This window comes from Ruditapes philippinarum, unplaced genomic scaffold (assembly GCF_026571515.1).
Source record: "Ruditapes philippinarum isolate M1 unplaced genomic scaffold, ASM2657151v2 ctg3547_1_1_1_1, whole genome shotgun sequence".
NCBI lineage: Eukaryota > Metazoa > Mollusca > Bivalvia > Venerida > Veneridae > Ruditapes > Ruditapes philippinarum.
In genome coordinates this window covers 44,138-70,459 of record NW_026856534.1, presented here as the reverse complement: position 1 = coordinate 70,459, position 26,322 = coordinate 44,138, and the positions used below count along the sequence as shown (strand labels likewise).

The window sequence follows — 26,322 nt, the reverse complement described above, 5'->3', positions numbered from 1 at the left end:
GTTTACTGTGAGCGATATAGCTTTCATTTCATGTTCATTACATAATTATGATAGTAATTTCAGGCGAAGCTTTATAGCAAACAAATTCTCATGAGCGTAGAATGATTGGCTTAACATTCAATGAATCAGTCGCGTTAATACATGCATTTATTAACCTGTGCTAGGCAAATTGTGTTTTTACGTTGCAATGAGTTGTTGATATACCCTTGTCAATAAATTAAACTAATTGTGGACAAGTATTTATAAAAGCAATCATTACTTTTTAATCATTTAAAACGCTTTTCTAATGAATACATGTTTAACTACTTTTGTTTCGTGCAAATGATCTGGTGTTAGCTTCTGGTCAATTGAGACAGCAGCTTTCATAATGATATTGCAAAAAGACTTACACAATCACACCGACAATTAACTATAAGAAAACGCGTTACATTCATTAAATGGTAAAATTTATACCCTAATACACTGAATACTATTATATGGCATATCATTACCAATGTTTTTACTATTAAATTCTCTGCTTTTATAAAAAAAATGCACTTATCTCGGAAAACAATAATATAAAAGAAGATATTTTGTAGAAAAAATGCACGTGATATAATGACAAATTTTAAAAGACAAAGCGCACCCAGGTAAACAAGGCGATGACTTCTGCCAGGTTTTTTTATTCTAGTTTACTTATAATAAGTCACAAACGATACTAACTTTAAAAGAATAGATCTGAAGTGAAAAATAATGCAAGGGTATAAGTAATATCGGGAATCATTAAATAATATTTAAGAAGCTTTTAAAACCATTTTTTTCTGTGAACAACAATAATAATCCTTTTGAATATTCTGTTTATAAATTCCCAGTAGATCTAGTTATCTCTGTTACTGATAATACGACAATACAAAGATTAAAAATATTCAAAGATTCAAATTATTTTATTTGTGTTCAAAGGCCTCCAGCCCAAAATACATAGCATACATACAACAATATTGTAATATGGTTGCGTCACCTTAACAATGTTTATTAATGCGAAAAAGACAAGTTGTTTATGTTATCCATTAAAACATATACATAAAACATAAGCTTCCTTAATGTGATTATATCACGTGTACCTATTAATACATAAAAATCATGTAGTTCTTTTCCGCCAAATACCAATTGAATAAATACATATCACGGATTTGTTTGTATTTTTTACATATAAAGAAAGCGTGGAATTCACAATCTATACTATCATTACAAGTTGTACACAAATGTTCTTCCCTTGGGTCATATTATTATGTCTGCCTATTTCTATAGCTAATTTATGGTTGGAGCAACGAAAATTACAAAACGCCTTTTTATGTTTAATTGGTATATCGTTCAACATTAAAAAGTGATTTAAATTTATTATAGTGAAAACATCTACTAGAATTCGTTATATTTTCATACCATTGTTGAGTACAACAATCAATAAGTCTTTGTTTGAAAAGTTTAAGGAACATATTCGTGTCACCAATTTCTTGAGATATCCAGACAAAACCAAAACCATATCTAAACAGTACATGTGTAACTTTGGTAACCCAACATATTCGACCTACATCGTCTAGTGACTTCAACATTAATTAACACTGTTTAGGATATCTAGACGAAGGCATGGTCAGAAGTTTACAAAATATCGTGTGCAGTTTGTCATGTACGAAATACTTAAGGGCAATCTACCACATTCCCCTAAAACCATAGCTGTATTTGTAGATTTTTTAACAGATAAATGTTTTCGACAAAAATCGTTATGCACATATTCAATAGTTTGGCTATATTCAAAACCCTATATTTGTGATCCATAGCATAAAATTGGTTTAATCATTTGGTCAAAAATTTTAAACAATTCATTATTTGAAAATGACCGAAAGGTTTCTGATAATATTTTAACGATATAATTGCCTTTCGGTCTTGAGATGCCATTTTTTCCTTAGCGTGAGTCCATGATAATTAAGGAGTGAAAATGAGTCCCATATACTTATACATAGATGTTATATTTAAGCTTTTACCTCGGAAATACGATTTCTCATAATTAAGTAAAGGACCACCATTACGGAAAACAATTACTTCTGTTTTATCAAGATTGATTTCCATTCCAGTATTATAACAAAAAGTGTCAATTACATTTAGTTGTGGTTGTAATTTGGATACAGTCTCATTTGCACAGTTTGCTACATCATCGGCAAACATAAGACATAATATATCAGGTATATCATTAATAATAAATATTCCTGTGCCACAGTTTTGTATAAGTAAGATAGACAACTCATTGATAAAAAGAATAAAAATAGTCAAACTAGATTCATCTCCCTGTCTTGTTCCTATGTTACACGGGAAAAAAATTAGTTAAACCATTTTGTGTTTTCACTCGGAATACATACATTTTAAAACCCGTAAAAAATTACCATGAATGCCTATTTTCTGTAGTGAATCAAATAATTTTGAATGGTCAATTTTATCAAAAGCTTTTCGGAAATCGACATATAAACAATAAAAACGACCACATTTTTTAGACAAGTATTTTTGTGTCATGGCTTGTAAACAGAAAATATGATGAAACCTGACTGACATTCGTCTATTTTATTATTTTCTTCAGCCCAATTATATAACCTTTTATTAACAACGCCAGAAAATATTTTATACATTGTATTTGTGATAGAAATGCCCCGATAATTGTTCGGTAAGGAAGACGACCCAGACTTGTAAACTGGATATATAATACTTTGACCCCAAGTATTTGGAAAATTTCCTGTTGTTAGAATTGTGTTAAACAGCAGTAACAAATGTTCCCCGATTTCCTGGCATGAATATTTTAAAAATTCAGATGGAATCCCGTCGAATCCAGAACTTTTATTATTTACAAGTTTAGAAATAACTGATTCAATTTCACATAATGTAAAAGGTAAATTTAGCGAATTCGCACTTTCATCAGAAGATACATGTTCGTTATTCACGTGTGACGGCACTTTTACCGCGTTTGCGTCATACAATAGTTTATTGAAATAATCATACCATTCTTTAGAAGAAAAGCTATTGCTTGTTATATTATTTTGTGGTTTGGCTGATTTCAATTGTTTCCAAAAAGAAATGGCATCAGTGCTGTTCACTAAGTTATATCTATTTTTACTTTGGTATTCGAATTTTTTTTATCTCAGCATATTTTAAATTCATAACGACTAGTTTTATATAATATCAAATCAATTTGTGTATTTGTGCTACGAAAATGACGTAATAATAGATACTTTCGTTTCTTCAATCTAAAATATTCATCATCCCACCATGCAGGTTGATTAGAGCTAAATTTAAACTTCATTCTCATACATTCGCCAGTTTCATGATCAATCTAAGTTAATAAATTTATATACTCATTATTGTTTTCGTTAAGCTTTTGTATTAATGTATCATTTTTCTCATGTAAAATGTTTCGTAAACTATTCACGAAAATTTCATTATAATTATTTTTCCAGCGGAAGTTTATCATATTAATATTAGTACACGTGTTTGTTTGATAAAGTGTATCTTGTACAGGTATTTTTGTCTTAAATTCTTAATTACAACAGATAGGAAAATGGTCTGAATTGTCTTTATCTAAAACTTTAAAATATTTAACATACTGAAAAACATTTGTTGAAATAATCATATAATCTACAACACTAACTCCGTCGTTAGAATAACACGTATATTCCCCTTTAATATCACCATAACACCTGCCATTTAATAAGTGATCATCAAATATGCAACAAAAATATATATATACAACACATAAACTATATAATATAAAGAAAACGTCAATTTAAAATTCGTTTGGGTTTTTTTCAGTAAAATATACCAAATGGGACATTTTAGACCTATTACGAATGACAAAAATATTACGTGACTTCGAATGATAACTATAAACTTGCAATTACACTTTCTATATCTAATTCAGCATAACAAAAACATTCTTTACTTAGTATTATATGCATGTTTCTTTATTCTTAGCTTATACAAATGTAACAAACAGCTAAAAATAAAAGTGACATAGTTTAACAAAAAATATAATTCAGTCTTATGGCTTAACGTTCTGTTAATTAATGTCCAATCTGAAATAAAATCAATATCAATTTATCAACAATAGTCACAAATTTTATATTATTACCCCTCACTTTTTTCGTAATGCTAATTTCCCATAGGCCTCTGGGAGTTATTCTTACTGTTAATGCAAGTGTACCACGTGACTACGAATTTTGTACTGTTACATAGGTAACAGTATTTTTAACAGTATAAAATCTGGTCACGTGGTCTATTTTCTAAATAAAATGAAATGAAATGGCCGCCATTTTTTTCTCGATTCATTCTTATTTTTGACGATAGGGCATCGCCGAAGTAACTATTACTCTGATAAAATTTAGTTCTTTGCAACCTAGAGTCCCTTTCGCGTATTAAATATCTTTTTGATGAATAGTCAACAGGAAACATCCGTTTTCAACGGAAGTAATTGTAATGTAAATAATTTTTTGTCAAACTGGAACATGCAGACAATTAAAGCATGCAACAAAGGATAATTTAACAATTTTAACCAGTGAAACGTTACAGATAGAGTTTGTGGACATACATCTGTAGGATATCATCGTTATTTTCTAAATGCACTTTGTCAAAAACCATGCGAAGAATATTCTGGATGCAGAAGGATCAGATTTCACAGATCATAACCTTATAAATGGGTAAGTGTTTTGCTTTCTGAATAAAACACAGCTTATTTTATGTTTATGACTGGTAGATAGCATCACTTGCCTAAAGAATAAAAGAAAAACAGCTTCTCAAGTAGGCCTACAGTGCACTTAAAACTTGCAAGGTAAGGACAGTTTAGTTATTGCTTCTCTTGGCTTATTTTTGTTACAGTTAGATTTAGTTGCCAAATTCAGATCATCACAGTAGATCTATTTTTTTGGGGTAATAAAATAAATAACACATGGGTTTGTGGGTAACAGTAAAAATATCATCCATCGTATAAATACTGTTACCCTCGGCTACGCCTCGGGTAACAGTATTTTCCTCGGGATGATATTTTTACTGTTACCCACAAACCCATGTGTTATTTATATACTGTCATTCATTAGGATTGTCCTTCCTTGATGTAGAACATGACACTTTGCAAACTTTCGAGGAGTAGCGTCTTGAAAATTAGCATGTAAACGGTTGACCATATATCTGAGTAGATAACGTTAAATTTATTCCAATAGTTTCAGCCAATTTTTGCACAAGACGGCAAAAATGACCATCAAAGCCCGTTTTTGAATATAACGTCGTTGCGTATCCTTGGCATTTGTTACAGGTAACACAACGACATATGCGAACAAAATGTCTTAAATTCTACAGCATTTGACTGGATATCGATTACTTGGTAAAGGTTTAAAATTCTGCCCAACACCAAAACCCCATAATAGAATTCAACTTAAACAAGATGTTTTTTAATTTACAAGAAAACTCAGATTGAATGAATATTTTGCAGCAAAAGAGGAAAATAGTGAGGGAAATGAAAACAATACTACCAATAATTATGACATTAACAGTAAGAAGAAAAACAACTCTACTTTTATTCCCCCTTCTGGCAGAGATTCCAATCTTGATTTTTTTATATTGAAGCAATAACAAATGAAATTCTGTCAAACAGTAAACACAGTAGTTATAAAACAAATTTATCATCAGAAGATTAAAAGCCTTGCAAACCCTACAAAAAGATGAAAATATCATTATAAAAAAAGCTGATAAAAGTTCGGTTATTGGTGTTATGAACCGTACTGACTACATTAGAGAAGTTCACTGACAGCTTGAAAACGACCAATATTATAAGAAACTTGAAAATAATCCAACTGAACAATTTAAAAAAGAAATCTATGAGGAAATTTATCAAATGGATAATATAAGTTACTCTATTAAAGAATCTTTGGTTCCTGATAGTGACAATAGAGTTCCAGCTTTTTATATTCTACATAAAATCCATTAACAATTCAATTCTGATCTACCACTCGGTTACCCTGGAAGACCAATAGTATCTGGATGCGGTTCATTAACTGAAAACATATCATCGTATGTCGATAATATACTCAAACCACACATGGAACCATTACCCTCATTTGTCAAGGATACTACAGATTTTATCAGAAAAATACAAAACATAACAAATATTTCAACAGAATCATTCTTAGTAACAATGGATGTATCTTCTTTATACAGTAATATACCTCATAATGATGGAATCAAAGCATGTCAGTACTACCTTAATCAGAGAACAGGACAATAACATTCAGTTAAAGACATTTTACATCTTATTGAAATAGTGCTTACAAAAAACAACTTCCAGTTTGGTGATGATAACTATATACAAAATTTAGGAACAGCTATGGGAACTAAAATGGCACCATCTTATGCTTCATTATTTATGGGAAAATTTGAAATTGAATTTTTAAATACATTCGAAAGAAAACCCTCAATATGGCTGCGATTTCTTGATGATATTTTTTTCATTTGGGACCACAGTGAAGAGGAGCTTATTACATATTTTAATGAAATTAACAACTATCACAACACTATTAAATTTACTTATAACTACTCAAAAACAAATGCAACATTTCTAGACGTAAATTTGGAAAAGAAAGTTAACTGTGAAATTGAAACTAGTGTCCATGAAAAAATAACAGATGCCCATCAATATATTGAATTTTCTTCATCCTTTGTCATGTAAGAAAGGTATTCCATTTAGCCAGACTAAACGATACAGACAAATTACATCAAATAACAACATATATTACAAAAGACTGTGACAAACTACGAGGTTATTTCCGTGCCAGAAACTATCCGGAAAATATCATTACAGACACAATTACCAGAGCATCAACTTTATCGAGGGAGGATACATTAAAATTAAAAGACAAATCAGAAGAACGTGAAAATATTATCCCCTTTGTGTGTACATATAATCCATCTTTACCTAATATAGGTAAAATAATTAACCAATATGGGAACCTATTGAAATTTTCTCCAAATGAAAGTGTACGTAAATTATACAAATACAAACCAATTGTTGCTTATAAGAGACCGAGAAATTTACAAGACAATTTAGTTCATACTTATTTAAATGCCAAATTCATGGTTGGTTCAGTATCTAAATGTTGTCGACCTCATTGTACTCCTTGTAATAATATTGTTGAATCTAATAATTTTTCAAGTACTACTATACCTAAAGAACTTGCTATAAAACGTGATTTTTCATGTATATCTTCAGATGTCATTTATCTTATAACTTGTAAAAAATGTAAAAAACAGTATGTTGGTCAAACTCAGCAAAAATGTAGTCAAAAAAATGAATAGTCACAAATTTGATATTAAACACATTCCTGACACTATTACCAATGTATCTGAACATTTTAATTCTGAAGGGCATTCTATCAAAGATTTTTCATTTATGCCAATTGATAAAGTAAAGAATAATTGGCAAAGATTATTAAAAGAAACTTCATGGATGTATAAGCTAGGTACAATTATTCCTGATGGCATGAATTCCAAAATACTTTATTAATTTTGTAGATTATAATTCTTCATTGTAATATTTTTTTTTTATAAAAATTGTATTTTCTATTTTTTGCTTAATATGACTTAAAACTAATTTCATGTCAATATGTAGTTTATGCTGGTTTTCTTATTTTACATTGCTTTTTACATTATCTTCACCAGTGTTTTGTATCTTTTATAAAGATCCTACATATAACATTTATACGCCAAATAAATGTATTACATTTTGACGTCGTTGTCCTTGACGTCATATGACGTTGACGTCATTTCCTGTAAACAAAGTATACCTGATGAAGACTTTTGAGTCGAAACGTTGTATATTTTTCAAATAAAATAATTACATTTTTAAATTGAAACTGGAGTTGATTTCTATATTCAAACTTACAGCATTTGACTGAAATTGGAATAAAACCAAAAATATCTAATCAGAAAAATGGTCAATATTTTACAAGCCAATTTTCAAGATGCTGCTTGAAAGTTCGCAATGTGTCGCGTTCTACCTTAATTTCAATGTTTGAAATTACCTTAATTTCAATGTTTGAAATTATAGCTCAAATAATTATCTATTTCACAATGTAAAATATTAGCATATTTACTAAGTTGTTCTCGGAAAGGAAACTGACGATTATAAGGCAAAATATTAATCACATCTATGTGAAAATAAGGCATTTGTCCCTATTTCATTAATTTGCTTCCACAGTGACACATTTACAGAACTAAACAGTGCAGGAACGGAAATTTTTAGTTCTTGATTAGGCAATCATTACATGAGTCACTGGGACAACGACTGCATGATCTACCATGTGAAAAGCAAATGTACTTGAATAATTTTTGTCGTAATATAATTGCACAGTATCACTTTGACCTTGACTTTGACCCAAAGATCTAAAAGTCAATTGATATCATCTACTGGCTAACGGAAATGTCCCTACTAATCACTAACAAAATTTGAAAAAGAAGCTGTGCTTTTCTCAGTATTTGATAAAACAAGACAACAGCAAGGTTTAAAAAGGGGCATATATTTGAATTACTACTGTTATTGTCAATTATTTGCACTTGAAAGCAAACTATAGTTTCAAGCTTGCATTCCAGCACATATCACTGATAGCTTAACAGCCTGATAACATGAAGTTACTCGTGTAAGGCATTATTTTTATGTGAATAAACTTATTTATCTGTTAACTACGCAAATGATTGTGATGCCATTTGAGAGCAGATACTTTGAAGCATGGCATAGTTTACACAAACACAAGAATCACGAATAAATTTCATATTGCATTACATATTGACCCTCGGATGTCTCATTTATTAAGTTTACAAAGAAACATTGTTGCAAAAGAAGCATGTAGGTCTAACATTAACCTTAAGGTAACGTCAATCAAAATATCTGAACGGAAATCAGCAGTGCATGGACATAATTTTGGCGTATTTCGATTAAGCTGATTGATTGATTGATTAGTATTGTGGTGACATTTTAAATGGTTCAAGAAAAGTAGAAATCATTTAAGTAAATAAGAATAATTCAAAATGTTTTGAGGAGACTTTCAAACTCTTCTTGAATAAGTCATTAGAAATAAATAACGATTTAAGTTATTTACCTTGATTTAGATAAAAATCCGCTTAGCAATGTTTAAATAAGAACCTAAATTAAGACTTGCATTATTTTTATTATAGCTTTGGTAGATTTTGTTATGTTTTTATTGTACAAGATTGAATACAGTCAAATCAAATTGATTTCATGAAAGTCTGTCGATTTGATAATTTTTAAAACATATGTTTAAATAATTAATTTTTTGAAACGCTGAATTGATACATTAAATAAACATTTTTTTATTATAATTTCAATTAATATATTAGAATATACAGTCAAGTTGCTTCCAGCAAAAACGACAAAGCTACTGAACGTCCGTTTTAAATGTTGCTGAGTGTTATTTTTATGCACAAACGAAAGTTTTGCAAAGTCATAATTATCATGCAGTGTCATTTTAACTGTATGCGTTAAAGAACAAACGGAAGTTAATGACAAATTAAGAAATGGTGTATCGCTCCAACAGTAAGTGTTAAACTATGACTGATATGGGTTTTATATCACGGATAAAGTATACTGATGTCTGGTTATTTCAGCCAAACAGACTCACATATGTACAAAAAGTATTGATTCAGTGCTTAGCATTCAATGAACAAGTTGTCAATTTATCGATGCGAATTCACTTATTCATTGCACCTCCATATTAATTTTGTGTTTATCTATCATATTAAATTATATTTTTGCTTCTCAATCCTTTTCTCTAAATAATCTTCATATTTTGCATTTTAAATAAAATAATGAATTTTGTTGTCAATATCCTTTGTTGTGACTCCTTTTGAAACAGTTTTGAACAGTCTCTAGAAAAGTATCCATGTCAATAAATGCTATATCTGATCATTTCATTTTTTCTATGAAAGTACGTCATAGCTTTACAATTTGTTAAGAATAAATACGCGTTAAAACAAAATTTTAGACTTGTGTTTAATATGTGCAAATGTTTTGCCATTCGTATGTAACAGCCAAGGAGTAACAATTAAGTTTTGCAGATCTATTTTGAAATTATGTTCACACATATGTAGCACATTTAACAATGTGCTGCAAAAGGAGTCACTATAGACCCTTTCATTTAAGACCGTATTCAAGTTGTCGCGCTTGGATGACGTTATTGGGGGATACGGAGGACAATGCCGATACGATTAAGTACAATAATAGAGAGATATAAAGATCTTAATCCTTTCTCTTATAAGATTGGCAGATTGAAATTGCCAAAATTTTGTGTTATTGAATAAGATATTACATAAAAGGATGGTGAAATGAATAAAAATGTTTACTATAATAAGGTTAACGATTTGTTTTAATAGTAGACCTTATGGCTCGGTAACTGATCATGATTACCATTTTCGTTAGATTCTTAATAATGGCAATTTTACCAGGCAGTTATATCGTACTAATTTGCTAATACCAGAGATATAGATAATGTGTCTGCTAATATACAGTACCCAAATGATATTTTGAGTTTCAAAAATGTAAGGATTCTGTAGTTTCGAAAAACGACTGCGTAATAAATAGCAAGATACTGTTTATTAAAAATCATTTTGATGGAAGCATTACTAAGACAGAGAAAAACAACAATATAAATCTATGTAATTTCAAAACAAAATGTAAAGGCATAAAAACTAAAAATTCTTTTGAATGTATATGACTGTATACTATTTGTGTCGGCAAAAATGCACTCTCAAACAATCGTACATCATACCAATATATTTAAGCTGGTTAAGTAATATTTTAAGCTTGATACTTTTAATTCGTACTCTGCTTATCAAATAATTAAAAGAAAATCACAAAAAACAAAACAAAAACAAGTTGTGAAACACGTTTACAGAAATTCGTTATTAAATGAAATATAATTTTACGTATTTTTTGACTGTGCCAGTTGGTAGGACTCTGGATCGAGTATCAAATCAGTAAGGCATGACCAATAAAGTCCCTAGGATGATCCATAACAAAATTAGGACCATAAATATTTTGACAACTAACAAAAGTGATGTAATCTGATGTAATGTTATAACTTTAAAAAATGCACCCTAGTGATTTATGATATCACAGCCAAGTGCCGCTTGTATATACAACATATGCACCCTGTTAATTAATATGTTACGGCCCAGTGGCGCTTATTTATACATGTACACGTCTATTTATCTATGAAATAAGTTACTGGGAAAAGGTCTCTATTTTTGTAACCATAAGAATAGATTTTTAATTTTAAAATTATCTTATTATCGTCAGGTACGTTAATATACGTACCTGTTATCGTCTGTTGCAAATCTAAAATTATAAAAGTCAATGCCACATGGTTTTCGTTCTTTCCGGAATATTTATAAAATTTTATCCTTCACGGGTTCTTTAAAATATTTTTTATTCGGCATAATGAAAAAAAACCAGTAAGTATTGACAGAATGCATTCTGTTATTTTTCTATTAAAGCTTGAAAAACAATCATTAAAAGACATTGGCAATCTTATTTTCATGTTTGTCACAAATACGCCGGAATTTTCTAAATGACAGAAAATAACACAGAAAACTAGAAAATGGCCATTTAAATTTATAATAGGCAATTTCAGTGTGTATGGGTGTTTATAAAATATTAAAATTTGATTTAGTTACTAGCTTTTTATCCTGGCATTAGAGAAAATCTAGATCTAATAAATATATTCACTTTGAAATTTCGCTGTTTCACTCCGTAGCGAGAATTAATCTCAATCTTTGTTTTTGTATTTTTTTCTATTGTCTTGATATTGAATTTATGTATGCATGCGTAAATTTTTACATGTTATAATCATAATTGAACGATCAGTATTTACGCATTTAACTTTTCAATAAGCTAACATTCTATGCGGCCTGCATAGTTTTATCCCCCATTTACGTCACATCCGGTAAGGGAAGTAACTCTTCCCTGACTGTTATCGCTTAAATGAAAGGGTCTATATGTAGGTAACAGGTAAATGTCACACATAGATAGAAAATAATTTTAATTTGCCATAAAAGTGGATTTATGGCAAAGTCTGTTTAGCAGTTCTTTCATTCATCGATGTATTTTGAAATAATGAGTTGGCAAAGAGGTACATATCAGTGATTCTCGTGAAACATGTAAGGTGATGAAACCAGCATATAACACAATAAAGGTTTGCTATGTGTTTGCTTTAGTTCTACAAAACATGTACTCATACTGAAAATATAATATGTGTGCCCTTTTCATGTTGTTTAGACCCTTGTTGATCTTAAACTTAAGTCTTTTATCCGAATTTTGTGTTCATACATTGGTGAAGATTATCACTATTTACTTTTAACTTTTTCTTACAGATAACGAAACGCTTTAATAGATTCCAAAAGTGTTTAAGTGCAACTAATTTAACTGAACAAATTCTCAAGCATTGAAAGTAAATATTCCCGCCAAAGAGATGTAAAAAATCATGATTTTAATAAGAACACAATTCTTATAAAATAAAAGGAGCATTATATTTCATATTTTAAAGGAGTTTAAAAAAAAGAATATTAATCTTTTAAGGAGTAAATTACATTAACTTAAAGGTAAATAATATATTTCAGGAGTAATAATATTTCTGAATAATAAGTTTGTATATGGTGAAATTTCACGACATACATAGATAAAGTTTTTTGCTGATTTCTTTGCTATAATAGTTTTACATTTCATTTCAAACAAGTAGTTATTCACATTTTACAGTTGACAGTATTTTTATGCTATTTTTAATATGGTTCGTTAGTGCACTATTCTATTCTTTGCGCATCTAAAATAAAGAACGTTGTTTACACCGTTACCAGGGTTGAGCTTCTTTATAAATTAAAGTTAATGACCACATTGTAGCTGATATTTCTTGTGCAAGCTAAAGTTTATATTTAACATTAGTTTAAGAAAATTAACAAAGACGTGTCTAGTAAACCTCTAAATATATCATAACAATCTTTTTTGTACATGTATTTGATCTAACTTTAAATGTAAGTACTATTTATATTTAACTGTTATTTAAAACATGTATGCATTGAGCAAAACATACAATTATGTTTCACTTTTTCAAAGAAACCTTATTTTGTTATTCTAATCTATGTTTTAATTAGGAATATTTGCAATGATTGTAATCACATATCTCTGTTCATTTAATAACAATTCGCCAAACATGACTTTTAAGTTCATTGGGTGCATTTTGCTAGCAGACAATTTATCGGCCTAATTTTTCCGAAACAATTAGCTTGGATAATCAGTCATCATCTTAACTCTTTTTAGGTTGCATTTATTGATCAGGTTCGATTAAGCTGAGATTTTTTATTTCTGAGAACCACGGGAGAAAAAAACAGTAGCGTGGAGCTACATTCCGTTAATTTCTCTAGTTGTTTTATAAAATATAAGATAATGTAAGATTTTAACATGCGGCAACATTGCTTTTCTGAAATTTTCATATTTTATATCTTTTGACACGCTGTATTGTTACATGAAATAGTAAAGAATTATACAGTCAAGTTGTTTCAAGCCAAAACAAAATAGCCCAGTGAACTTCGGCTTTAATAAACGTTACCTTGAATTTGTTTTCTGCGTATTTTGCTATTGCGATTTCATCATCTACTTTATTCTCTCTTTCCCATAACTTGAAAGGAGTCATTCATACTTAAACATAACTTCTACCTGGCCACATTTATAAGAACACTTAGAAAAACCTTGTGCTACTACAAAAATATAGTTTATTTCTTACCTCTTTTGAGCTTCTCAAATTCTGAAATAAATTAAAATGAAACAAATAATATATATTTGTAAGCAGATGAACATGAAATTTAAATACAGTAACTGTTAAATTAATGTTTTATGATTGTTCTTTCTTATTTTCAAAATATTAACTTCAAGGTAATATTAAGCAAAATAAATGTCCAAATATTATTTTTTAAAATGTATAACAGATAGAAAAGATAATTTTGTCAAACATTAATCTGTTAATTAAGCGCAAATGAAAGCTTTCCAAAGTGATAATTATCATAACAGTGAAATGTTTAACTATTTTAGTTTTCTAAGTAATGATTCGATATTCCAACAAAAATATGCGTTTAAGAACAAACTCACAAATGCATAAAATTTAATTGCTGCTTAGTTACTAATTTCATGCATATCCGTATTAATTTTGTGTTTAATAATCATTTTGAAAATAATATAAATATTTATTATTCATCACTGCTGAATATTTTAAAAATAGTAAGGTTCCTTTCTTTTGGCATCCAATAGAGTTTTGCGAACCTATTCATATATATATATATCAAATGCAAAAGTATTTACATCTAGGCATGAAGTACATTCGGCTATTTTGGCGTATATTATATCGGTTAATAAGTAAAACATGAATGTCATACATTTTCAATCTTTAACTTTTTTGTTTTCGTTAGTAACGACATTCTCAGTTTACTATAAATTAGATCTATGTGTGAAAGAACAAAATTATGTATGAATTAATGTATTCAGTTGCTTGATTGGATAATATATATTTTTTTTTAATTTCGTCATAACTGTTAAGCAACTTTCAGCCTTTTTATGTATCTGATACTGAATCTCAAGTCGATCTTGTTGAGTGTTATAAGCTAGTGTAATAATATTTTGATTCAATTCAGCAAACTTTAGAATATGGTGTTGGATATTTACAATTATTTGCTTAATTTGATTAAAAGAATGGAGACAAAAAAAAATGGGGAAAAGTAATGCATACGCATAGTAATAGAAGCTGCAAACTTCGTTTGATTGAGTCTTTTGATAAGAGATAATGTTAATATGCAACAACTCTTATGACCCCTAGCACCAAGTTAATCGGTATTCAATTTCAAACACTAAATGTGCTGGAATCAATATAACAACACTGAAATGAATGCGGAAAGTTTTTTTACACCTGTCACACGACACGGGACACCTTCTGCTAAAGCATAAAATAAAGAAAAGGAAGGATCACACACAAGCAATGAAAACCACAAAATTGTAAAGACTCGAATTGATTGAGTCTGTTTATGGGAGAAAATGTGAAAAAGCAACATTTAAAATCTAGTATGTATTTATTATTGTTATGATTGTTTTAAAGTTAATAAAATTTTTAACGGTACCTAAATACATTTTAATTACATGTTAATGCATTCCACATCGTTAACGCGCAAATCGTTTTAAAACACTTTTGACAAATGACCAGCCATGATACCGGTTGTGTGAAAGACATTGTTCCGAAACTCATAGATACAGATTCATCTAAGCCCTGTTATCTATTGTTTTGATCTTAACTTTTTAGCAGAAATGCATACACAAGTTCAATATGTTATGCTTAAAGTTGTATGCTAAGTTTACATATAGACATATAGCAGAATGAAAACTACTCAATAGAGTTGTTGAAACTTTACATTACCAAATTTTAATAGAAACATTTTTAAGCGAATAAAAATATAAAGATCACCGACCTTATTTTGAGTTATTTACCCTTCCCCAAGGTAAGCAAGGCCTAATTATTTCCTGATTTCCATGTACCTGACTTGAGTTCATGTATTTATATAATATTTCAAGAATTGATAATGAATAGTGCTTCTTTTCTACTTAAAATGATGTTAATTACGTTTCTAAAATATATGATTATTCATTTGTTATCCAATCAACATATGTACTTTTATCTGTTATCATGCGACGAAATGAATAGAAAGTTTCAATTAATGTTCTTAATTTAACCAACGCTGTCTGTCAAAGAAACATGCTTCTGAATCATCAAAATTCGTAAAGGATCGATCATGTTTCATCGATATGTGCAAATTAATCAATAATACAAACGATTTAAATGACTTATGTCTGCGGTATTTGCCCTTGAAATGAGATAAAATATAAAAAGAACATTAGAATTATATACGATAATTACAAAGAGAGTTTGAAGATTTTGAAGAACCTTTTTCGTTTGCATTGCTATCGAAAGCGTTAAGTAATTGAAATTGCCCACATTCATTTAATCTTCAAACTCGATAGTGATCGTGTGTATCATTTTTAAAGTACATTTGTATTTCAAAAAGGAACGATTAATATAATGGTGTATTATCTTTATTTTGAGCTTTTGCAAGGGAATAACATGCATATTTCCGATTATTGAAGATCGTCCAGCACGACATTGTTATGGTTTTCTTCGTCGGGCAGTTGTATGTGATTTTCTTGTTGCTTTGTCTGCCATTAAGTCATTGAGTACTTTTGTCATAGTCATTAGTTTTACTTTTATCTTTTCTGTGTTTTACTTATTTCAACTTTGGTAACCATAGCATTTGTTAGAATTTTGCTTGGGATTCATTTCATTTACAATGTCTCGTTTACAAGGAATATGATGTGGCTAAGAGTGAGGGTTGGTGCACCATTGACCGGTTTAAACTCCCCAACCGTGCTTATGCTGCTGACCGTTCCAAGGCGGCGCCCCTCTTTGTTCCTTAGATGCATGTCTTTTTTTCTTTCAAACTGTTATGTTGACACTTTTGTTTGTACCCTTTCTTGTTGTTTGCTCGTCTACGGTAAGTTTTTTTCCCGTGGTTCCAGTATTCTGCACTTGAATACTGTTTATTCACCCTTATAATATGTTGCCTTCTCATTAAATTTGTTAATCTGTTAAACGCAGACTTTATTATCTCCGAAGCTCTATAAAAATGTCGATTTTCAGGGAATGGCCATAAAGTGTAACATTGAATGTTCCAGTAGTACCGCCGTAAGAACACATTGCGAATGTTTTAAATATAATATTTAATGATAAATGTTGAATTCTGTTAAAGCCAGTGCTAGCGTACGTGGACAGTAGCTTGCTCTTTCCAGTACCGTCGTCCATGAATAAGCTAAATCAAATACCAAACTTGCAACATTTTCACTTTTGCCGTAATGAGAACCTTCAAATAGGAGTTCATTGTTGTCTCTATTTTAAGAACGACCTCCTTAATAAAAAATTAAATTCCAAATGAGTGTATATATGCTTTTGAAATATGTGTTCCACTTTATAGTTGTAATATTGTATTCTAAATTCAGAGCAATATTGTAGGTGAATACATTAGTACATTTATCTAGTCTAATAAATATATATATATGAAAAAAATCTCCAGACAATTTCAACAAAATTTATATGAAATTTAAAAATGAACAAAAAAAATAGATTTTAATTTTCAAAGTCAAACACTCAATATTCTCATTTCTGTCGATTACGACGGAAACTTCATAATGACCCTAACCTTTACATATCCAGCAATAAACCTGCATTCTAAAATTTAAGTCACTTTTAGCAATCTTTTTCAATCTAAATCTAAATTTAACAGTGTTCGGCGCGGTATAATCAATTCAACTCAAAGAAAGAAAGAAATCAATCAATGTATCAAACAAACAAACAGACACCCTAGTATTTTACCAATCTGCCAAGTTGTTTACCTAATTATCTTGCTTAAATTTGTGCAATGTTAAATCCTTACTTGATTTACAATGCCCTTTATGACAATTGAAACATCAGTTTATTGTCTACTAGCAGTGGACTTGAACTTATCAGCTAATGCCTTTTTAAATTTTAAATCAGTATCATCTTTATGATAACATACTTTTTTGGTAACAATCGAAATAATTATAATAAGCTGACGACGGCTGCACGGACACACTGACGTACGATGGACACCGGACAAATTGTGATTACAAAAGCTCACCTTTAGCTCTTTATGTTCAGGGGAGCTAAAAATCACAAATAAGTAAAGTGAATAATAATAATAATATAAGACCGATCAGTGATCAAATGTGTCGCCTCGTGATATTCGATTGCACACTGCAGCTACTGCGTATGAGGAGACACACTAATTAACAGAGAAAACATGTTTTATTCAAGGGCTATAATTATGCAACAGTAGTCTTTGAGAAGAAATCCGGACAAACTTCTGTGTAGCTGGCAACGGCCATAACTCGGTCAAAAACTTGTGCAATATGCGCAAGTACCTGAACTAACGCGCATTCCTGTAAATTTCATTAAATCGCATAAGTGGTTTAAGAGGTGTAGTTCAGACAATTTGTATTGACATATTTCTTTTTCGTAAAGGACACAACTCGGCCACTATGCATTTAAGCAGAAACCCGTGTAATATGTGCAGGTACTTCAGGTACAGATCAATCCAGTAAAGTTTCATTGAAAATGCATCAGTGATATAGAAAAAATAGGACAAACTTTAAAAGTGAACATCATTAAATGATTAATAACTCCGACAAAAATCGTTGAACATGAAAATACCGATGATATCTGTCCCACCAAATTTGAATATTTCATTTATCATTAAATGTAATGGTAAAATCATTTAAATTTATGTCATAATAATGACGTCAATATCTCATCATATTTTTGATGACCTCATATTTTTTCAAAAAGTCAGTATCATGAACGAAATGTTAAAAATTTATTTTTTCCTGCTGACTTGATGTGACGTCCATTTCAAAATGGTGGCGCCCATAATGACGACATTTTACGTCCGTCCAACAATCAGCGTGAAATTAACTCGGTAATTATAAAACATGATTATTCTTATTAACTTACTGATTAAAAGCTACATTTAAATGAATTGTGAAAACAAAGTTGGTATCAAACAGGCAATTTTACTAGCAAACCATTGTTTAAATTAATCGCCAATTAAAATAATTTAAAGTGAAATATCAGTAACCGCTGTATAACAAACAAAATATTTATTAATAATCATGATTTACTGTCGTTTTCCATGTATGTGTTAGTGTTCATGGAGGACGGCATATGGCTGATGCGAGTATATATCAAGGCTATTCAAAAATAAATAAATTGGCCATGTCCGATGGGATACAATAATATGTTACCCTTCTTATTTCTGGCGCGATGTCCGTGCGCTAAAACTTTTCATAAGTTTCAACTTTCACAACAGAGACCTGACGTAAGAACTTGCACACAAATACTACATTGTCATGGAAATCTGACAAGAAATATATAGAAATGGGAACTGAACTGATTCACTGTATGTTTAGCAATGGTTTGCTTGTCACCACAGTGTCTACTTTCTTAAGCTCCCTCACTAATGAGAGAACATAGGCTCGTGCGCGAAAAAATGTAATTTATAAGAATTTTATTATGCTTTCTAGTTTGAGCAGCCGAATATAGGCCTATTCACTTTAAGCTCGTAAAAACGCCGCCAATTTTTATACACAAATACCCATTCAATTATTCAACTGGATTGTAAACATACAAAGAAAGAGAGAAATAAAACAGACAAAAATCATCCCCAAGGCTCTAATTTCTGTTACAAACTATGCAATTTACGGCGTATTTATAATTTGTTTACTTACATTATATATGAGCTATTCACTTCCAAATTATCAAAACATCGTCTATTTCAATAAATTTACAGACTAGTATTATTTCCTTTCTTTATTTTATCTTTCTAACCATGTTTTTGGGTATCTTTCTCACTGTGAAATATAATTATGCCGCTATGAAAGAGCCCCATCATAAAGGGTAATAAAACTTAATTGATCTTTGCGAACAAAAGGATCTGACCTCCTGTCGCGTTATATGTTACGTAATTTATGACCTGTGATGGCTATGTTTTTTTACATGTTCTAGTGGTGTCAACATACTTTTAGGGGCCAATCAGACCCGCCAGTCATTTAAATTGCAAACAAATCAGGTTATTATCCAAAGGATAATTCATTTTTGTATTGGTAATAAGAAAATTATTACTGCACTGACCACACCCCGCTCAATTTTATTGCATAAAGACTGTCATACTGTCAACGAAATATAAGGTAATCATCCAATCAAAAACATAATATTTCAGATCTAGTCAAATGTTTATTCATTAATGTTACCAATGTCCAGCTATTAGTCTTATTCAATTTAAGGCCTAATGTGACGAAAACTAGAGAACGATGACTTACATACATGTACGTACATGTAATTATGACTAAAGGGAGCATTGACACTTAAAAAAGTGATATGTTTGATAAATCAAATCAAAGGAAGCGGTTATTGTTGTAAAACATGTATTCATGTTGGAATAAAGTGATATCTTTATGTTGGATATAAATATGCAAGTAGTGTTTATGTTTTGTTAAATTAACTCTTTTTTAAAAGTTGAACACCATACAAGGGCTAGAATCGTTGAGTTCATAATCGTTTTTGGAGGTAAAAAGTGATTTGTTGGTGATAATTGTTCAAACATATAATGGTGGACCACAAATGGATCACCATCAACGATATTGTTATATAATTCATACACAATATGTACTTAAATTCTAATATTATTTAGAAACACAGCTAAATATCGTTATCTTGAACTATCAACAATTCATTTTTACATAGGGATATATGCACGTTAATCGCACCTGCAAAACGGTTAGCGATTCTTACATCTGTGTTATACCGGACTTTGAAAGGGCAATTACCGATGATTTAATTCTTAAGTTTGTTCTACACGATCAAATATATAAATTAATACGATAATATGATGACCAATCACCTTTAAAATTATAGTGCTAAAACTGAGGGAGGTTTTCAATCCTGATTTGGAAATATAAATAATTTAAGTTGTAAAAATACCCTATTTCACCCATTTAACACTAAAACCCACAAAAAAATTGTATTTCTTTCTTTATTCAAGATTATTTCTGAATGTAAACATCTATTTAAAAAACGAAAAGTGTAAAATTCTTCAAAAAAGGGAAAACATGTCCCAGTGGGGCTTGAACCTATGACCGACATAAACTAAGTATCTACATTGAAATTGATACTCTTTAGATAAAAGGTTGTACATTAAGTATCTAATATCAATGTGTAAACAGCATGCGCATTGTTTAATTAATTGTCTTTGAACTAGAAAACTTTCATGACTTTAAGTTTAGTAAAGAGATGTGTTACAGGGTTTTCAAGGTTTTTGCATCTTTAAAATGAAATAAGATAAAGATGTTAAACCCAGGTGCCGGTAAATTATGTTAAATGGTCAATAAATTTTATATAAAAGAATTGTTTACAATTCATTGTTGCAATGGTAGATTATGTAGTGTTTTTGTATTGTATTCAAGATTAAATAATGTACATTTTATCAGAGTGAAGCCAAAGATAACTGTCAAACAATTGATTAAGTGAAACAGTGTCAAATTGATGTTTTTAAACCATTTGTTGTTTATATTTTATATCTTTGACACGCTGTTTTTTATATCTTTGACACACTGTATTGTTACATGAAATAATAAAGAATATACAGTCAAGTTGTTCCAAGCCAAAACAAAATAGCCTGTGAACTTCGGCTTTTATAATCGCTGCCTTGCAATTGTGATGTCATCATCAACTTTGTTCCACCTTTCTTTATAATTAACTTGATAGCAAACACAAATTCTACCAGGCCGTAGGTATAAGATTTCTTAGGAAAAAAACATGATTCTGCTACACGGATAAAGTTTATTTCTTACCTCTTTTGAGCGTCTCATCATCTGAAACAAATTAAAATGAAATAAATAATAAAAATAATTGTTAGCAGATGAAAATGAAATTTAAATACTGTAACTGTAATGTATTATGATTGTTTTTCTTATTTGCAAAGTATTAACTTCAAGGTAATATTTAACCAGTGTAACTGTCCAAATATTATTTTTCAAATTGTATAATAGATAGAAAAGATGATTTCGTCAAACATTCAGCTGTTAAGCGCCGATGAAACATTCCATGAATCATTTGTCAATTTATTGCTGCGTTTTCACTAATTCAATGCATATCCATATTTAGTTTGTGTTTAATTATCATTTTGAAAATAATATAATTATTTATTATTCATTTCTGCTGAATACTTTTTTGGTATTCAATAGATGTTTGTGAGCCTATCCATCTTTATATCCACTGAAAAATGTATTTAAATCTAGTCAGGAAGAAATTCGGCTACTTTGGCTTGTATTATATCGGCGAAAAAGTAAAACATATGAATGTCATAAGAATATAACATTTAAATATTTTGTTTTCGTAAGTTATGATATTCCAATTTCATTATAAAATAGATATATGTGTCAAAGAACAAAACTATGTATGAAATAATGCATTCTGATACCTGATTGGATAATATCTTTTTAATTACTTCATAACTGTGAAGCAATATAAAATCTTGTTATATATTTGATACATATGTTCTAAAATTGTATCTCAAGTCGATTTTGTTCTTGTTGAGTGTTATAAATGTGTCGTAATAATATTTTGATTCAATAAAGGAAAATATAGAATATGGTGTTGTTTGTTTACAATTCTATGCTAACCTTGTTTAAAAGACATGAAAGAAAACGCTTTGGAAATAGTAATGCATAAGGTTTTCACATTACGTTATCCAACAATTAAAAGGATGAACCTAGAAAAAAGTTAGACCCCTCCGAAGCAATGAAAGCAACAAAATATATGAAAGTTGCAGATTGTGTTGAATTTAGTCTGTTGATAAGAGATAATGTTAATGTGCAACAATCTCATGAACCCTAGCACCAATTTAATCGGTTTTCAATTCCCAACACTAAATGTGCTTGAATCAATATAATGACACTGAAATGTTTACATTTGTCAAACGCACATGATAGAAATTTAGAAAAGGGTGGATCCCACAAAAGCAGGGAAAGCTACAAAATTATAAAGTGTCGAATTGATTGTGTCTGTTTATGATAAAATATGAAAAAGCAACAATTCAGTTAAAATCCAGTATGTATTTATTATAGTTATGATTGTTTTAATGATTGTTTAATATATGTTTATATTTACTAGGATCTTTAGATACGCTGTATTGTTACTTTAAATAATAAAGATTATACGGTAAAGTTGTTTCAAGCCAAAAACAAAATAGCCAAAAACTTTCGGCATCAATAAACGTTGCCTTGCATTATATTTCTGCGTCTTTTCCTATTGTGATGTCATCATCAACTTTGTTCTCCCTTCCTCATAATTAACTATATAGCAAACATTCATAGTAAAACGCAAATTCTACCAGGCCACATTTGAAAGAACACTTAGAAAAAACTTTATGCTTCTACAAAATTATAGTCTATTTCTTATCATCTTTGTTAGACTCCAATTCTGAAATAACTTAAAATGAAATAATTAATATATATCATTGTAAGCAGATCAAAATGAAATTTAAATACTTTTTATATATATTAATTTATATGTTTCAAATTGTATAATAGATAGAAAAAGATGATTTCGTCAAACATTCAGCTGTTAAGGACCGATGAAAGTTTTGCAAAGTCATAATAATCATAGCAGTGCATTTTTTTAGCTATTTTAGTTTTGTAAGTAATGATACGATATTCTAACCAAAAATATCGTTAAAGAACAAACTCCCAAATGCTTAAAAAATTATTGCTTACTAACATTCTTTGAATTATTTGTCAATTTATTGCTGCGTTTTCACTAATTCAATGCGTATCCATATTGAGTTTTTGTTTATTTATCATTTTGAAAATAATATAATAATATTAATTATTCTTTTCTGCTGAATGGTTTAAAATAACAACCTTGCTATTTTTGCATGTATTATTTCGGCAAATGAGTAAAACATGTGCATACATACAAATTCAAGATTTAACTATTTTGTTTTAGTAAGTAGTGATATTCTCATTTGATAATGAAGTAAAAAGATGATTTCGTCAAACATTCAGCTGTTAAGGACCGATGAAAAATATGCTAAGTCATAATAATCATAGCAGTGCCATTTGTGACCTTGACTTTTTATCCCTTGATTCCTGAAACAAGATGGGTCATGTACTGACGAAGACGAAATCACCTTTTAAGTTTTAAAGCTGAGGCACATTGATTGTTGAATTAAGAATTAATATAGTGTACGGACACTTAATTGAGTTATAAGGTCAATGTGACATAGACCTTAAAGCCATTTACCCCTAAGTCAATAGCTTTGACCTATTAGACCAATAAACCTATGAAATTTAAACATCCCATGCATTCTCAAAGTATTGAACGGAAACAATGTTATGACCGAACAAAAGGCCGACAGACAGATCTTGTACAACAGTGATCAGATCAGTCTTTTGAAAATCCTTTTCTCGTTTTTAGTTGTTATTATTATTTATCATTTATATTTAAAAAAAACACACAAAGAATTAAAAACACAGATTTATGTCCATATTCTCCATCCAGGGAGAAAATTAAATTCAATACAGTTATACTTTCCCCTACGTGGGACCAGATAAAGATACAAGTGTGCAGATAAATTGTTATCGAAATGAGAGAATATATACACACCCACCACCACATCGATATGCCAGTCCAATAATGGCACAGCGTAACTGCATTGAATTTAATTATCTCCCTTTATAGATACTTTATCTGTCTAAATTCATTGTATCCTACGGATCTACTTGATCTTACGGGATCCAGATGACTTTCGGAAAAGGATATATAGTTCTCTGGTCCCAATCAGTGAAGAAGACAATAAAAATGTCGTCGTTGATTTGTGAGACATGATAACAGAGAACAAACTCTATATATGCGAATGTTGAGTCTGTTTCAATGTGTAGTGCAGTTTGTGACTGTATATCAAGCTGTTCTGAAACCATCATTTTTTGTGAAGATGGATGAGCAGTGGCTATGCTATATATATGTAGTCTGAATATATGTGAAAATATACTGTCTGAAGATATGTGAAAACATTTGAAAGCGCTAACAGAAATAAACGTATAAAAATTTAACGAACTTTGTACTCTGCATTTCCCAAAACATATTTTTTTTATACATGAGATCGACACAAGGAATGGAACTTCTTTATATATATATATATATATATATATATATATATATATATATATATATATATATATATATATATATATATATATATATATATATATATAATATATATATATATATATATATATATATATATATATATCTGTGTGTGTGTGTGTGTCTATATGTGCGTGCGTGCGTGCGTGCGTGCGTGTGTGTGTGTGTGTGTGTGTGTGTGTGTGTGTGGATCTACATTTTATTCGATAAGAATAAGTACAGCTATTGTAGTCACCCGAGCGTCGGCGTCGATGTCGGCGTAACTACTTATGTTTCAGTTTTTGTAATACCTCAAATATTTTCAAAGTCCATTGACATATGGCTTTGAAACTTTAAACACTTGTTCACCAGCCTGTAGACAGGAGGAAGTAACTCTATCAAGAATTTTTACATAATTATACCCCTTTTGTCGACTTAAAGTTAAAGTTTTTGTAATACCTAAAATATATTCAAAATCCGATGAGATATGGCTTTTTAACTTTGCACACTTATTTACCATTATAACTCTAACCTGTAGACAGGAGGAGAGAACTATATCAAGCATTTTGACAGAATTATGTCCCTTTCTCGACTTAGAATTTACGTTGAAGTTTTAATAATACCTCAAATCTTTTTTAAGTTCATTGACATATGGCTTTGAAACTATGCACATTTGTTCACCATCATAACTTTAACCGGTATACAGGAGGAGTTAACTCTATCAAGCATTTTGGAAAGAATAATGCTTTTTTTTAGTAAGAATAATCTTTTCCTTTTCTGTAATTTCCTTAAATATTTTCAAATTCCATTGACATAACTGTTATGCAAGTTTAAACTTTGTTATGTATCTGATACAAGTTTATGTTCTTAAATGGTATCTCAAGTCAATAGTGTTCTTGTTGAGTGTTATTAAGTTGAAATAATAGTTTGATTCAATGAAGGAAAATTGAAAATATGTGTTGTTTCTTTACAATTCTTCGCTTATCTTGTTTAAAAGAAAACACTTAAGAAAAAATTATGCATGAGCTTTTCATATTTAGTTATTGAACAATTCAAATGATAAACCTGGAAAAAAGGAGATCCCTTGAAAGCAATGAAAGCAACAAAATAATATGAAAACTGCAGACTTCGTTGAATTGAGTCTGTTGATAGATAATGTTAATGTGCAACATTCTCATGACCACTAGAACCAATTTAATTGGTTTTCAATTCCCAACACTAAATGTGCTGGAATCAATATAATGACACTGAAATGTTTACATTTTGTCACACGACACATGACATTATAAAAAATATAGAAAAGGGTGGATCCAACAGAAGCAGAGAAAGCAACAAAAATATAAAGTGTCGAATTGATTGAGTCTGTTTATGATAAAATATGAAAAAGCAACATTTCTTTCCAGTTAAA

General features: G+C 29.8%; 1 protein-coding gene across 1 annotated transcript in view; it reads right to left on the bottom strand.

Moving 5' to 3' along the window:
- The window catches only part of LOC132746893 (uncharacterized), a 49,732-nt gene that overhangs the window by 4,597 nt on the left and 18,813 nt on the right, over positions 1–26,322 (bottom strand). The window contains exons 6-7 of the mRNA XM_060736171.1: positions 21,581–21,601; positions 13,851–13,871 (exon numbers count right to left, since the gene is read on the bottom strand). Coding sequence (XP_060592154.1) covers positions 13,851–13,871; positions 21,581–21,601 — 42 coding nt within the window. The remainder of the gene's footprint in view (positions 1–13,850; positions 13,872–21,580; positions 21,602–26,322) is intronic.